Source organism: Neoarius graeffei, chromosome 28, assembly GCF_027579695.1.
Source record: "Neoarius graeffei isolate fNeoGra1 chromosome 28, fNeoGra1.pri, whole genome shotgun sequence".
In the NCBI taxonomy this organism is placed as follows: Eukaryota; Metazoa; Chordata; class Actinopteri; order Siluriformes; family Ariidae; genus Neoarius; species Neoarius graeffei.
In genome coordinates, this window is record NC_083596.1 from 40,478,814 (window position 1) to 40,495,507 (window position 16,694).

Consider the following 16,694-nt stretch of genomic DNA (forward strand, 5'->3'; position numbering starts at 1 on the left):
TCAATGCGCTGCCGAAGCGCGCAGAAGGTGTTAGTACGCCTGTCATTATAGTGCGGACTTTCCATAGCATAGAAAATCGCTACGTTTCAATTTGTGTAACTGAACTTGTTTCATGTCACTGGTCATATAAACCTATGTAAACAGGAAAAACGCGGAAGAGTTTGGTCGCATCTAACTACAGCCCCAAAAAATACCATTGGCCATGCTGAGCCTAGCTACATTGCTAACAGGAGTGACAGCGCGTCTGACTGACTGGGAGGTCGCGCAAAGCTCGGAGAGGTACGGAGCAGCTCGTCTCAATTCAGATAAGAGCATATTTCATTATGGAAATACGGTGGACTGTTCCTTTAATGCACATGTAGCTAGTTGGGATGTACTGGAATTGTTAGAAAAGCAAACATGCTGATAAAGGAGCAGTGTTTATTTTTGTGGTGAGAAATGTTCAGTGTTTCATTATGTCATTGTCTTTCTTTAAAAAAAAAAAAAATCACCGCGCGTAAATATTGCAAATGAGCATTAAAAAAAAAGTTAAATCAAACCTGCACCTGAAATACGGTGATATGATTCGTTTTATTTAAGAGAGAGTCCCAGACTTTTATTGCTGTGTCGAAATAATGACTCGTCCTGCTGTAACACTGCACGCTTTTCCAAATCTTCACTGATGCTTCCTGCACTGTTACGCTCTCTAAACTTTTCTTAGTGTATAAAAACCTCCATTTAAACAGGACTCCGTTTTTAATACGTATTTTAGTAACAAATCCAGGATAAGGCTTTAAATAAGTGGGACTTGAGAATCGTCGTCATGAGCCAGAATAGAATTATTTGAGAAGGGCACGGTCCCGCACTTTTAAAATGTCCATCCGCAGCATAAATTTAAGAAATCGGGTTGAAACCCGTCTAGTGTAAATCCGACTTTTGTCTGCCTCGAGCCGGTCTTGTTGAACGAACAAATCCAGGATTGTGTCGAGTCGTCAATGAGCCGGTTCAGCTCGCTCGCTCATTAATTAATTAATTAATTAATTAATTAATTAATTAATGTGTGAAGAAACAGGCCCAGGTGTGTGCGTGCGCACGTGTGTGTCTTTGCATAGACAAGCGATGTTGTCTACTATTCTAGAAAGCCTCTTTTGTTTTATAGAAAATGACATCCAGCATAAAACGCGCTCAAAGACTGAGCTTCTGAGAAGGGAGGGAGGGAACCCCCCCCCACACACAACCGATCCAGTCTGACGTACCGGACAAAGCTGATGTTGCTATTGATATGACACCATTGTAAAGTGTTTAGGAAAGGAAAAGAAAAAAAAAAAAAAAAAAGTAGCCTTACTGAGACATCCTACAAGTAAACCTCAACAAGTTTGTCCTGAACGAACATGTGTTGTGTTGTGGTCAACAATATCTCCAGTTGCCTGAAGGTTTGAAGGCCACTTTTTAAAAATTGCGCAAGAAATGTTTCCAAAAGCAGCACGCTGCCCCGTCAGGGCAGTTCTGTCTTTTTTTTTTTTTCAGCAAGGTGGAACCACTCTTCTTTTCTTTATGCACTGCCAGATCCAGTTGGCGCTGACTTTCTGGGCCTGGCTCCCCTCTTCGGGCTCGGCTAGCGTGTGCGTCGCAGAGGCGGCGTTGTAATCCGGAATGAGATCTCCATCGTACGCCACGAAGTAGCGGCGCAGCTTCGCAAAGTCCTGCGCCGATTCCGGGAGGTACAGCTTTACTCCGGTGAAGATGTTCAGCAGAGTCTGCAAATATGGTTTTATTGATGAACGAATTCCGACTCCTCTTTTACATCACACGTTGATTAAGACCCCGTCCACACGTAGCCAGGTATCTGCTAAATCGAAGATATATTTTTCTACGTTTTGGCCTGTCATCCGCATGAAAACACATCAAAAACGAATATTTAAAAAAACTCCGGGCAAAGTGAAGATTTTTGAAAACTCTGTGTATGCCTTTTCGTGTAGACAGAGATAACCGGAGTTTTGCGTTTTAGAACGTCACAATCTGCGCCAAAAAAATGACAACAAATCTGCCCTGACGTCAAACGTGCGACCTTTGTTTACTGCAGAAGCCAGATTAAGCATGGACTTAAGCTAGCTGCACACTACGGCGATCCACGCGGTACCGAACCGACCCATTTCAGAGCCGACTCCCGACAGGGCACGCACATATCCCCCGACTGTTGACGAGTGCAGTCGCGATTGAAGCGACACGTGACAACTTAATAGCTTTGTGATTGGCTATTGGATATAGTTACTGTTAAATCCAACACTTGAAGATGCTACAGGCTGAATTACAAATGACACAACATGGAATATGTAGCGCACTATCTAGGCTGCATGAGCTATTATTCCCAACCTTAAATAGTGCACTTATATAGGGGAGTTAAAGCGATTTGGAATTCAGCCACACAACTTGAGCAGAGTGGCTTTCCAGCCCACTGTGTCTATGGATAAAGCTTCAGTCTATGGAATTACAGTATATACCTGCATTAGGTGCTACCAACACGTATTTCTCGCGCTAGAAATTGTGTTTAATGATGTCACGTGTTATATGCGAAAGATATGATTGGCTATTGCTAGCGACTCTCGCTGATCAGTCTGGCTCCTGATTAGTTTTTTGAATCGGCTGTGAGATGAGTCGGTACCATCGAAAACTAGTCTTTACGCCTGACTCGCGACTTCAGTTGGCTCGGTACGCTGAAAATCGGCGTAGTGTGCGGCTAGCTAAAGAGTAATGGATCGGAGTAGTGCCTTGAAAGCGTTAATTATTGTGCAGGTGCTATTTACATGTTTAATTTTAGAAGCCCAACTACTGCTCCAAGAGCACAGGCGATGTGATTAGGGGGTAGGATTTGGGGAAATGATGCCATCTACAGGTTTGGAATGCTTATGAATGTGATTGAAAACGCAGATGTTCGGTTATGTGTGGAAGGGATTTTTTTCGAAGACGAGGTGGTGTGAATAAAACATTTTTATAAACGGGGGGGGGGGGGGGGGAAGGGGGGAATGTTCGGTTTTAAAAATACCCGGCTACGTGTGTACATGGCATAAAAGGTTTTCATTTAAGAATGACAAGTCATACTAAAAACCCGTTTGATGATGTGGAACATCACCGTGTCATGGACTATCAGTGGCATCTCTTCTAAACCTCCTGATCCCCACCCACTGCTGAGAACACCCAGACTTTCATGTTGTGTTTGACTGTATGTGATGAATTCTCATGCTGTGTGTGTTGTTTTTTTTAAACCCTTTCATTACACAAAAGCAGACTGACCTGTTCGGGCTGTGGGTCAGCCGCCTTAGCCGGAGAAGCTTTTGCTGTGCTTTGGCCGTTGCTGCGAATTGTTTTGACCTTGATCTGAAACGAAGCAGAGCAAGTGACCTGAATAAAGCTCTGCAGGAGAGCAGGAAAAGCTGTAGCATGCTGCGTTTGTCTGTTTCAATGTGCAGCAGACCTTCTTTGCACTGTGTTCCGCAGTGGGCAGCTTCCTCTTGGCAGGGGACGGAGTTGCAGGTTTGACCGGCTTTGGCTTTGGAGTGTGACCGTTTTCTGGAACAAATATAATACAGCTTTCAGGAATTAAAGCAAGTCCAATCACAGTTCCAAAGGCCAGGTTTGACAGATCTTCCTATTATCTTACTTGGTGATGCTGGGGTATCGACAAAAGCGCCAAACCTCTGGTATTAACTATAATAGTTGCCTGACGCGCACTTGATCAACATGCAGAGACTCAGATTGTTTTGCAGGTCATGCAGAGATGCCTACCCCAAATTTTGAATTTCAGTATTCTTGAAAACATTTTTCAGTATTTTGGAATGACTTTCAGTAACATTAATTTATGCGCATTTCCATTATAAAGAGGTGTGTGTGTGTATGTGTATATATATATATATATATATATATATATATATATATATATATATATACACATACATACACACACACCCCAATATGTTTAACATTTAAATTATTAAAAATAACTGTTTTGTGTGAATTGAATAAACAAAACACGAGCAGCCATCTCAACTGAATTTCCACTCAAATTTCTAGAGCATACAATATATCACATTTTTATAAATACAATAGTGTTCCCTGTTTGCAGACATTACGGTCGACTACCAATCATTGGTATTGAATGTATGATAAATCCTCAAAAGTATTATATTATATTGCCTGGCAAAATGTTCTACCTGTTAACGGATTCTAATAAAATTTAAAAAAAAAATTCTTATTTCATGCCAAAGAGAGTCTGACATTGTTATCTTAATGTTCCAATATATAAATACTTCAGCATAATGCTTCAGAAGAGACGTTGAATAAAATGACATTTATAATTGTATTTAAAACAGTGGAATGATCAATTTTTTGCCACAATCCCAACAACACTAATCATAAAATTCTGTTTTTGATCATACTACATGGACATTTGCACTTGCAACACTGAAAAGACTTTGAGTTAAAGAAGTACAGCCAGTGTTTGATATTTCAGTGAATAAAAATCAGACATGTAAAAAGAAACTGAATAAGTTTAACTCACATTTCATGGCACTAATTGGCAAGTTCAACTCCAAGCACAGGTCAACCATCACCGCTTCAGCACGGGTCACGTTCCGTGTCTTTTCATCCACAGATTTCGTAAAAAACTGCTGGATACCCCCAGATTTACTTTCCGCCTGACTCGCCATTTCAGCATACTCCATATGTTTTTTTTTTTTTGTAGGTGACATGCCGCGTGCAGTCATCGTGACCACCATGAGTGATGTTAATGTCAGTTCTACACAGTTTGCAGTGCGTGTATCCATTGCCCTTTTGACTGGGTGTAATGCGTGGCCGTTCTACCGTATCGAAAATAGCGTGAACAAATGTGCGGAATCTGCGCACGTCACACACAGCATGTGCGGTTGTCGTAAAAATAAATAGCCGTGAATCGCGCATGGATTGAAAAAGTCGCTTGGACATTTAAAAACAATTCACTGGAATTTAAGACTTTATAATAATTCCGTACAGAATAACACTGTTTGCCGTAACATCGTATTTACGTAACTTTTCCGTACAAAATACGGCCAATCCGTACTAGTAGGCATCTCTGGGTCAAGGGGCCCACAGGGCCCCTCCTGGGAAAAACCAGGGACCCATTTCTACAATGGGGGGCCCAGTGATTATCCTTCAGTTGAAGCGAACCTAGTGAGCGAAGCGAGCCCAATGGGGCAGCCCAGGGGCTGTTTTTTTTTTCTTCTCAATTCTGTTTTTTTTTTTTTTTTAGTATTAGAAGCCATATGAAGCAATGTAGATGACAAAAATCAATGCTTCAGCCAAATATATTGAGATATTAGGGGTGTTCACACGACACGCATTTGCATCGATGCTGCACCGATGTATTTTGTTGCGATATATCTTACACCGGTGTAAATTTTGTGGAGCGTTCACACGTCACAAACCTGCTTACTAGAGAGAAGCGTGTTAGCACCGGTGCAGCCCCACTTGCGATCATACGGCAGTTTTTGCGACCGTGCTGTACGATAGTAATAATGCGGAAATGAAATATGCGCATGCGTGAAAATGTACTTCCTTTTCCCGGTTGTCATGGCATCACCAAGCGCCGGGAAAACAACGTGGATGAAGACACCAGTGTTGCCAGATACTGCTGACGTTTTCCAGCCCAAAATATGTTCAAATCCGCCAAAATGCACTTAAAACCTCCCAATCTGGCAACACTGGAAGACGCGCAGTCCTGTTGTTGTTGATATTCGCCATTTTGGAAGCGCAAAATACCAGGATGCAAATTATGCAATGCCCGTATGTAATCAACTCTCCTCACGTCCCATTTTATATCGGTGCTGCCCCGCAAACTAGCATTTACTCCGGAGTAAATTTCTTAAACCACCTCCCGAGCAGGGTTAGATTTGCACCGGTTTAAGCAGCTTTCAGGGGCTACACCGGTATAACTTTGTACCGTGTGAACGCTCTACCGGGGCAGCCCCGGTGCTACACCGGAGTAAAAGTTGCCGTGTGAACACCCCTATTGTTTAATCGGTGGCAATATTTTGGAATTCAACCACAGGCCACTATATATCACATCTATATTATCTCCTCCTTGTAAATTATAGCACAAGACTGGGTTTGTTTTTTGCATGCTGTGACGGTCTAATTCTGCTTGTCTCTAATCATCTCTACTTCTAATTTCATTTATTTTATTAACTTGTTTTCAGTTTGGTGTAGGTCTGTAGTAGTAGCAGAGCTCGAAATTAACTTTTTTTCTTTGTGTCCCGCAGTGGTCCCGAATTCTGTGTTGTATTGTCCCGAATGGAAGCAATAGTGTCCCCATTTTTTTCCTCTCTGAAATAACCAGTGGTTAATATTATCATATGAAGTTACTATTATATTTGTAACTATGCGATTTTGAACCCTTTATCATTTTTACAATAAGTCACAAAACACAAGCGACACATGTCCTATACATCATCTACTTCAAAATTAGTTATTGCATTTTCAGTTTATTAAACTTTGGCGATCTCACTGTATGAATAGATACCCGTTTATTTAAAGGGGCCAACTAGCTCATTCAGGAAATGTTTCAACTCCCTACATCTGCAGTACACTTTAGCTGAAAATAAGACCCCTTTTATGTTCATTTCATCTACTTATACCTTAAATATCTGTTGGCATATATAAGGCCAACTTATCATTTTCACCATTACCGTTCTCCATTTTTATGTAATATACCTGTTGCCCCATTCAGAGATGTTTTGAAAGCCATCAGCCATACCATCAATGGATGAAATGCCCTTGAGCAAGGCACCTACCCCAACATTGCTACAGGGACTGTAACACTGTAAAGTCACTTTGGATAAAAGGGTCAGTCCATGAAATGGGATTACCAAAATGTGACATAGAGGGAGTCACTTAAAACAATTTACAACTGAAAACAACTTTTATTTCCATGAAGCATTGACCATATAAGAAAATATAACATAGTTGTTAAGATAACTCCTGCTCTACAACGTATGATAAAATCCATAAATATTTACCCGGTTGCTAATGTAACAAGGACACGAACAAGCTTTTAAAAATAAAGGAAAAATATTGATAAAATCAATTTTTTGCTTTCATTTGCTTACTTTAAACATTAACACTGAATAAGAATTCATTAGAAATATTAGTTCAACATCATAAACACTGAAAATATGAAATACCAGTATTTCACAAACTTCATAAAATCTCTAAGATTTGAACAATAACAGTCATTAACAGGAAACAGTTTCATCCTATATGGGGTAAATGAGATTATTGAATTCATTACTTTACTTAGTCACACTTATATCTGCACTAGATTGAGTAAATAGGTCTCGCAGGTTGTGAACGAACCAGGAAGTGAGTGGACGCCAAGTTAGGATGTGAGAAAAAACATCGATAATTTCTTTTATTGCCGTTTGTTTAAATTTCTTTCTACCTACATCGTTTTATACCAGACCTGGGCATTTTCCGGCCCGCGGGCCGCATCCGGCCCTTTGGTTCATTCTGACCGGCCCGCGTAAGATTAATTAGAAATTACAAAATAAACGTATTTTCTAATTTGACCTCATGCATGGACTGAATGTGCATTGCTTTTATTTTGAAGTTGTGTTCAACAAAAACGCAATGCGCGCGACATGAACATGACATGAAATCCCACGAAACCTAATCCCGCGATAACTACTTCCGTAATTTGTCCAGACCAACCACAAACTTGTACGTCATCCTTCAAATGGTCCAGCCAATCACAGTGTGACGTCACCAGCAGGCGCCGGAGCCCGAGCCGATCTGTAGATCTGATACCTACACCGAATCGACCGATGATCATCTGTCAGCTGTGCTTCGCATCTCCACCTCAGACATTCAACCTGACTCTGATGCACTCGTTAAAGACCAACAGAGACGAGATTTCTCTCACTGAACAAATAAAAAACTGAAAAACACCGAATGAGGTGATTAGACTACAAATGTGGGCATCATTATTATAATCTGATGTATCTTGCTTGATATTTGGAGTAGAAAGACAATATTGTGATGTCTTTACTGTGTTTTGGGGTGAACGTGACTGAAAAAAAAAAAAATGGTACAAACGTTCACATTTTGTTAACCATTGTTTTGGGAAATTTGATTGAATAAATGACATTTTTTGTAAGGCAACCTCGTTTTTTCCATACTCTTACCAGTCTTAGCAGCTTGTAAAAACAATGCTATTTATTGCTTTATATAAAGAAATACAATTAATATTATGCAGAATTTAGTTCAGCCTTTTGGTCCGGCCCTCCACAACATTTTCTGTTTCTCATGTGGCCCCATGAAAAAAATAATTGCCCACCCCTGTTTTATAGTATATTCTTCTTTATATTAAAAACATCAATCATGATTTCAACTCGTTTTATCATTTTTTATAAGCCTGGTTTCTAACGTAAGGACACCACAATGTTACGCTCACAACCTATTTTTAGTGGATGAATTCGAAGCTAAATAGTTTATAGAACCTTCTTAACTTTATTATGTGAGTGTAAAACTAAATTGCAAGTACCATGAAACTAATTTTATGGAAATTCTCAGAAAGTAATGAAGGTTTATTTAAGCTCAAAGTCAGCAAATATTCCATGTCACAAAAAACGTGTCATCCGTGTCCAGTCACAGGGGAAGAAAATGTTTCACATTTCTTTATTTCAAAAGAAAACTTCATTTTTGTATTTATTTTATTTCTTCAAACAATATTTATGGATAATCTGCTAAATATTTCTTTAAATCATAAGATGAAATGATTATGTAAACCCGGACCAATGAAAAGTAACATCATTTCATGGACTGACCCAAAAGTGTCATATCATATAAGTGCAAACAAAGCAGAGAGACGTTATGTCTGGCCTTTCAGTTTCTTCCCCGCGGTCGGTCCGCTTCAACCACTTCAGCATTTTTGTTCTGGCGAGAGTCGGCGCAGCGTGTGCGGTAGCAATTCCATTCCAAGTCCATATAATGCGGACTCCGGCCGAAGATTCTAGAACAGAACGCGCTGCTCTGTAGCCTACGGATGCAGGTGCATCGAAAGTGTAGCTACTATGTATTTTTCGCTGTTAACGTTTTAAAATTAAAACTGACAAAATTAGGTGAATGTCTACGTATGTGTTACGGCTTTGTAAATAATATTAAATGTAGAACTTTTTTTCTAGATCTGTTTTTTTCATTGTCCCGGGATTGTCCCAGATATGATAATTTTGTGTCCCGATGACATTTTTTATGGTCCCCGGGACGTCGGGACACCGTTAGTTTCGAGCGCTGAGTAGTAATCACCAGTGGCAGTGGTAGTAGTAGTAGTGGTGGTTGCTGTTGTAGTAGTAGTTGTTGTAAATCTAGTATGACTAATTACCTTGGGTATCAGGGGTATCAGTTTTTTCAGATGGATGTACTCTCTTTCTGCCGAAGAATGACAAAATAAATGTGTTTTTCTTTTTTTTCTTATCCATATTTTCTTGTATCTTTCGAATATTCGTACATAGACCGTAAGACGCCACCTAACAAAAGACTTGGATCGGGTTTTACTCGCTTGGGACGCTACAAACGGGGCGGCGTAAATACACGAACGGGTCCGACGTACATTCAATATGGCGGCGGTCAAAACAAATTCATCCGATGCTGAAATCTGTTGAATATCCAGATAATTATGTTGGAAGTTGCATATATATTTGTGCAAGATTTTTGATATCGAGACCATGAAGTCAAGTAATACGCCACGAAACGTTCCAAATAGGGTATAAAATGCTCGCGTCCATATTGGCCCCTGCCCCTCTCGACAATGCGTTCGTTATTCGAAATGGTGCATCTTAGACGTGGGCGTGCCAACAATCTGAGTCTCTGAACATGAAAAAAAAAAATGGTAGGGTGGTCAGAATGTTTTGGTAAAAAAAAAAAAAAATTCCCCATACATTTCAGGACCACCCTAGTGGTGGTAGTAGTAGTAGCTGATGTTGTAGTAGTAGTTGTTGTAAATCTAGTATGACTAATTACCTTGGGTATCAGGGGTATCATTTTTTTCAGGTGAATGTACACTCTTTCTGCCGAAGAATAACAGATGTATTTTCTTTTTTTTTTTCTTACCCATGTTTTCTTGTCTCTTTCGAATATTCGTACACAGACCATAAGACGCCACCTAGCGAAAGACTTGGATCAGGTTTTACTCGCTTGGGACGCTACAAACGGGGCGGCGTAAATACACGAACTAGGGATATTAACCGATGACCGTTTGACCGGTGGTTGACCGAATCAACGTCAACCGGTTAATTTTTTTTTGGTTGTCGGGTTTAAAAAAAAAAAAAAATCAATTGTTTTGAAGCTGCCGATTTTGGAGCGGAGGACTTGGAATTCCGTGTTTGTAAACGCTTGGGGCATGCCATGCAGTGTAAGGACGACAGCTGACGAATCAGAAACATCCATTCAGTCATGTCCCGCCCTCCTGCCCCAGTTAAAGACAGCTGACAAATCAGAAACACCCATTCAGTCATGTCCCGCCCCAGTTGAACACAGCTGCCACTTGGCGAAAGAAAAAAAAAAAAAAAGTGTAGACACAGGCTTTTTAGCTTACAAATTACTATTCTGTTTTTTTTTTAATTATTATTAGAAGGCACATGGAGTTTAGTCCTGCCTTGGCCAGTGCATTCTGAAAGTATGTTTCGGTCTGTAGCCAACAATGCATGTTATTGCAGATCAAACCTCTCCACACAAAGTAAAAGCGCAGATGCCGACTTTTTCACGGCTGAATCGTGCAGATCCGACTGCTTTCCTTTGAGCATACAGAATTTACTCTGATGAAATTATTCAGACACTCCAACGCCCCCCCTAAAAAAAAAAAAAATCGGATCTTTGCACGATTCAGCCGTGAAAAAGGCGGCATCCGCTAAAAGGCGCGCCGTTTCCGTCCCTCATAGGTTAACCGACTAATGAGGCTCGGTGGTCGGTCAAGATTTTTTTAGTTTTCGCCATCCCTAACACGAACGGGTCCGACGTACATTCAATATGGCGGCGGTCAAAACAAATTTCATCCGATGCTGAAATCTGTTGAATATCCAGATAATTATGTTGGAAGTTGCATATATATTTGTGCAAGATTTTCGATATCGAGACCATGAAGTCAAGTAATACGCCACGAAACGTTCCAAACAGGGTATAAAATGCTCGCGTCCGTACTGGCCCCTGCCCCTCTCGACAATGCGTTCGTTATTCGAAACAGTGCGTCTTGGACGTGGGCGCGCCAACAATCTGAGTATCTGAACATGAGATGGGATTTAGGATCGAATTTGAAGGTGACGCACGAATCAGGACTTATAAAACCTGAACCATAAACCGTGACCGTTGGAAATAGATGCGCTTACTGGCTTTGTTTGAGCTCGGCGTGCTGTTAGAGGTGGACGGTGAGCTGCCTCCGCTGTCTCCTCCCGATGAACTCTTGTCGTCTTTGCTTGTAGACGGCCCGGCTGTCACTTCAAAGTCGCATCTCTCCTTCGAGACACGGTAGAGTTCCTACAAAAGAAGCATGGTGGAAATTTGTTCTTCGCATGGTATTACCATGTAATCCTGAACGGGCACTCGAGACATTACAGGTGACCAAGACCAAAGCTTACCTTATCTTATCTTAAGGTAACAAATACTATTTTAACATTCAGATGAGATGTGGACACCTGACTATAAGACCATGGGTCTTCCCTAGACTGTTGGAAAACACAAACGCTACAGCATTACATCTCCTTTCACCAGACCTAAGGGTGTATTCAGACCAGGATAGTTCGATCGTTCACTTGCTTTGGTCCGAACCAAATGTTTTTTTTATTTTTTCATTTTGGTGCGGTTCGCTTTCACACTACATTTTAGTAAGCGGGCCAAAATCTGTCAACAAAGCCACGCGCCCTGAGGTCGTTCAGCTATTGGTCAGAGACGACACGCGCGCAAAGCGTTAAGTTCAAAAGTAGTCATGGAGGCTTTCCGTGCTGTTATTCTTTTTAATGTCATCAAAGCTATATGTTTTTTCCAGTTTTTACTGTTTTCACAATTGTGCGATTACTATGCTGTTGTACAAGTAATTTATCAACGACGACGACAAAGGGCAAGGCGGCTACGGAGGATAGCGCTGATGAGCGCACATCATGTTGTGACAGTTCTGGCTCTTCACGCAATAGATGAATTTCTTTTTTGCGTCGCTAGTACCGCCACTTTTTGAAAGAATGTCCCTGATTTTAATGTAGGTCTGACGGAGTTTCTTCACTTTTAGCCGACATTGTTCTGGGGAGCGCGTGAATCCCTTCTCCTTCATTTTCTCACTGAATACAGCAAACACGTCGGCATTTTTGTGTGTTCTCTCCAAAAGCTCAGATATGTGGACATCTGCCCAGATATCCACAAGGGTACGCGTTTCTTCCTCGGCCCACGTTTGCCCCTACTCATTTTTTGTACTCTGTAGTCTAGCCTACCACTGGTCTGAATGACTGAACGACTGTTGTAAGGTTCCCTTGACAACCGAAACAGTGTTTGCACTTTGCGGTGGAGTGTCAAGACTCTGTTTCCCATAATGCTCGACAAACGACGGAAGCTCCCGAGGTACAAAAAAGCAAAACTGTTGGATTAGGTCCGGTCTGCTTTCACACCTCCAAAAGATCCGCACCAGGGTTCCTTTGGTCCGGACCGAGTCTGACCTTGCAGCTCGGTCTCGGTCCGGACCAGAGTTCGGTGGTTTGTATTCAGACCAACCCAAAAGGTCCGGACCAAGGGAAATTTGGTTCGTTTGGTCCGGACCAAACAACGTAGGTGTGAATACGCCATAAGAGGCCCGATCCTGTTCCAGCATAATGTCCCTGTGCGCAAAGCGAGTTCCATTAAAAGCAAGGTTGGTATGGAAGAACTCGAGGCATCAATCTTTTAGGATCGCCATTCCTTCTCGCTGGACATCAGTGCTCGAATCCCCACAGCTGCTTTTCAGAAACTGGCACGGTAGCAAAACGAGACCGACTCCATATGGTTTTGGTACAGGATGTTCACATACTTTTAGAGTTGTCGAACCTTGAGCTGGGGAAGATTGGTGGCCGTCTTCCAGTCCTTATCGTCACGCATACGGGTGCATCGGGGGAAACGGATGGAGATGCCATCGGCTGTGTGCATTTCTGACTTGGAGAACTCGGCTCCTGTAATCTCCCAGACTGGGGCTTTCTGGAATAAAGAATGGGAGGGAGGAAAAGCCACACACAAAACCATGAGCGGACTTACTACTAAAGGAAAACCAGTCAACCATTACCATCCTGAAGCTAATTACTTCCCCAAAGTGTTTTATTCCTTATACTCTACAGCAAGTTTTCACTTTATTAAATGATTTGCACTTCATAGTATTTAACAGTTGTTCCACGAAATCGAGTCGTACATGAGTCGATAGCTGACAGGGCGCGTGGCACCGAGTTGGCGATAAGCCATGTGCGACGAGATTGAGTGGAATAACTTTTATCCTATCCACAGTCACTGGATTTTGAGAAACGGCGCATTTTAATTTTTTGGTGCAAATTCGGTAACTAAAAACTTTACGCAAAACGTGCAACCAAATAATTTCCGCTTAGAATGTAAACAAACCGGTGAAATGACAGTAGCAATTTTATGAAAAAAAAAGGCTATAATAATTCTTGGGGGGAAAAAAATTAAAGAAAGATGCATTCTTACCATCAAATACTTTCATTCCATATTTTACTGCCTTTTTTGGGGGTTTTGTTTTCGAGTAGAGTATCATTTTGTCCTTGGTTGGTTCAGCAACACGCTCTGCCATTTTCTTTTGTTTTTTTTGGCAGTTGGCAAACCAACTTAAAGGAACAGTCCACCGTACTTCCATAATGAAATATGCTCTTATCTGAATTGAGACGAGCTGCTCCGTACCTCTCCGAGCTTTGCGCGACCTCCCAGTCAGTCAGACGCACTGTCACTCCTGTTAGCAATGTAGCTAGGCTCAGTATGGCCAATGGTATTTTTTGGGGCTGTAGTTAGATGCGACCAAACTTCCGCGTTTTTCCTGTTTACATAGGTTTATATGACCAGTGCTATGAAACAAGTTCAGTTACACAAATTGAAACGTAGCGATTTTCTATGCTATGGAAAGTCCGCACTATAATGACAAGCGTACTAACACCTTCTGCGCGCTTCGGCAGCGCACTGGTATCTGAGCTCCATATCAATGCGCTGCCGAAGCGCACAGAAGGTGTTAGTACACCTGTCATTATAGTGCGGACTTTCCATAGCATAGAAAATCGCCACGTTTCAATTTGTGTAACTGAACTTGTTTCATGTCACTGGTCATATAAACCTATGTAAACAGGAAAAACGCGGAAGAGTTTGGTCGCATCTAACTACAGCCCCAAAAAATACCATTGGCCATACTGAGCCTAGCTACATTGCTAACAGGAGTGACAGCGCGTCTGACTGCGTCTGACTGACTGGGAGGTCGCGCAAAGCTCGGAGAGGTACGGAGCAGCTCGTCTCAATTCAGATAAGAGCATATTTCATTATGGAAGTACGGTGGACTGTTCCTTTAAAGTGCATATCACGGGTAAATTCAGGAGCAAGATCAGTGTAATTCTCCTATTTTATATTAAACGTTGCTCAAATATCTGTCACATTTTGCATTTTGTGCAAATTTTTTTTTTTTACCTTGCGCAATACCAGAAAAATCCAGTTGAAATCGAGCCATTTGAGGCGAATTGGTCCGCCTCTGAAAAAACTTTGGCATTTGGATTTCCCAGCAAACATTTGATTTTCGTGACGTCGCGTGCGGGACGCCTCCTTCTGAATCCTACGTCAGCGCTGGTTTGTTTGAGAAAACGACCTGGTGGTTTTCTGCAAATTTCTTCAACGTTATCGTGTAATTATTAAAATGGTTAACAGACGTATCGTAGGAGGGTGTAGCAACACCAATCTTGATGGGATTAGTACTCATCGTTTCCCAAAAGACCGGACAATGAGAGAGAAACGGGAGTGCTTCGTGCGAGGCACCCGGAAGCCGAGGACCAAAGCAGAGCCGAGAAAAAGACCAAGAAAAATCGGCGATTCGCAAGTTGACTGATACCAGGGTAAGAAATAAGAGAGACTATACTTTAAATAAGGTATTCCTGTGTTTGTGTGGTACACGGATAATGTTATTTATTGACGCACACAAGTAAACAACACGAAAGCGCTGGGCGATAATCAAGGGATATACGGCGTGTCAGGGCTTGAGATCTTGGGACCTGTCGAACACATTAAATGTATATACAACCCTGCTTAGCCGATTCCATGTGTGTAGCTTATGGAATATCTTTCTCCTACGGTTGCCAGTACTCTTCTAAATGAAATATATAATAGTAATTAGAAAAATATGATTTATGTACCAGATAGATGAGCATCGATGCATGAATCCATGGGTTTAGAAGCTCAGGCGACAATTCCATATTTCAATGCAAAATCACTAGCTGCTAAACTTGGTGTACACAGGCTGTGCACTGAAACCGTGCAAAGCTCTCGCAGCCTGCTGGCGCTTCCGCACGTGACGTTATGAATCTGCCTCCAGACTCCCTTGGGATTTTTCCAGACGCGTTTTATTTTGTGTTTTTCTGCTGTAGACGGATGGCCTTGTGCAAAATTACCCTTCAGGATGAGTGTGTAAAGGGACATACTTTCATAAAAAAAAAAAAAAAAAAACACCACGAAATTGGTCCAGGATATGCACTTTAAAGGTAGTCTGGTTAACACCAGACCACATCACAAGTGAAATATGGTCTGGAATCCGCCTATTGAATTTCTCGTAGGGGAGGTGTGGTTTACGACTGTCAACGGCCGTTTATTGGACGTTGCGAATGTCTATCATTTGGCGTATACGTAGCCCATGGCCAATCATGGCAGTTGTACCCGGTGACGTAGTTAGAGCGACGAAGAAAGACTGTAACGCCAAACGCTGTTCTTTTTTTAAAAAGAACTTTCGCTCTAAACTATTCAGAACAGTGTCTAAAGCTTGATCGAAAGTTTGGTTCGTATCGCTCGCCGCCATGTTAAATGTGATCCGTAAACAGTCCCAAATAAACTCCAAGCTTCCGTTTGTCGAGTAGTACGCGTCACCGTCTTTCCACCCCTCCCCACTCTCTGATTGGCTCCCTAACTCAGGCGAGCCTTTAGACCATAGTTTCCATGCTGTCTTTTCAGATCGGAACGATTGTGCAAAGCTGCATGGGATTTCCCAGGCTACTTTAAAGGTGCATTACTGCCACTGACTGGGCTGGAGTGTGGAACAGGAGACATTGGGTGGCGGCTATTCTTTTAGCCGTTTCTGTTTCTTTTAAATACTTAAGTGATATGACTTGATGTGCTCCGCCATTTTGTTTTTCTCTACTCATGGTATATGAGCTGATATCCTAGTAGTAGAGTAGCCAATCAGGGCACACGATTGCTCATATCCAGTGAATGTGGATAGAATAATTATAGTTGTATACCTTTTTATAAAACCCTTTAGTGCGCGGTCTCAAAGACTTCCACGTGGCAGAAACAAACGTGCTGCCGTTGGACAGACTTTCCATAAAAATGTTAAATGTATCCTTCCAGGAAACATTGCCATATGAACTAATTATACATTTATCATTCTTAAAGAATGACGTTTAAAAAATTTCGTCTTGTGCTGTCCCTTATTCGAG

At 41.7% G+C, this 16,694-nt stretch overlaps 1 protein-coding gene across 2 annotated transcripts in view; it reads right to left on the minus strand.

The window, feature by feature from the left end:
• Nucleotides 1-402: 402 nt before the first annotated feature.
• The window catches only part of lig3 (ligase III, DNA, ATP-dependent), a 52,548-nt gene continuing 36,256 nt past the window's right edge, over nt 403-16,694 (minus strand). For both annotated transcript variants that reach the window (XM_060912870.1, XM_060912871.1), the window contains exons 17-21: nt 13,063-13,209; nt 11,385-11,532; nt 3,452-3,546; nt 3,271-3,354; nt 403-1,736 (exon numbers count right to left, since the gene is read on the minus strand). In XM_060912870.1, coding sequence (XP_060768853.1) covers nt 1,503-1,736; nt 3,271-3,354; nt 3,452-3,546; nt 11,385-11,532; nt 13,063-13,209 — 708 coding nt within the window. In that variant the 3' untranslated portion in view covers nt 403-1,502. The remainder of the gene's footprint in view (nt 1,737-3,270; nt 3,355-3,451; nt 3,547-11,384; nt 11,533-13,062; nt 13,210-16,694) is intronic.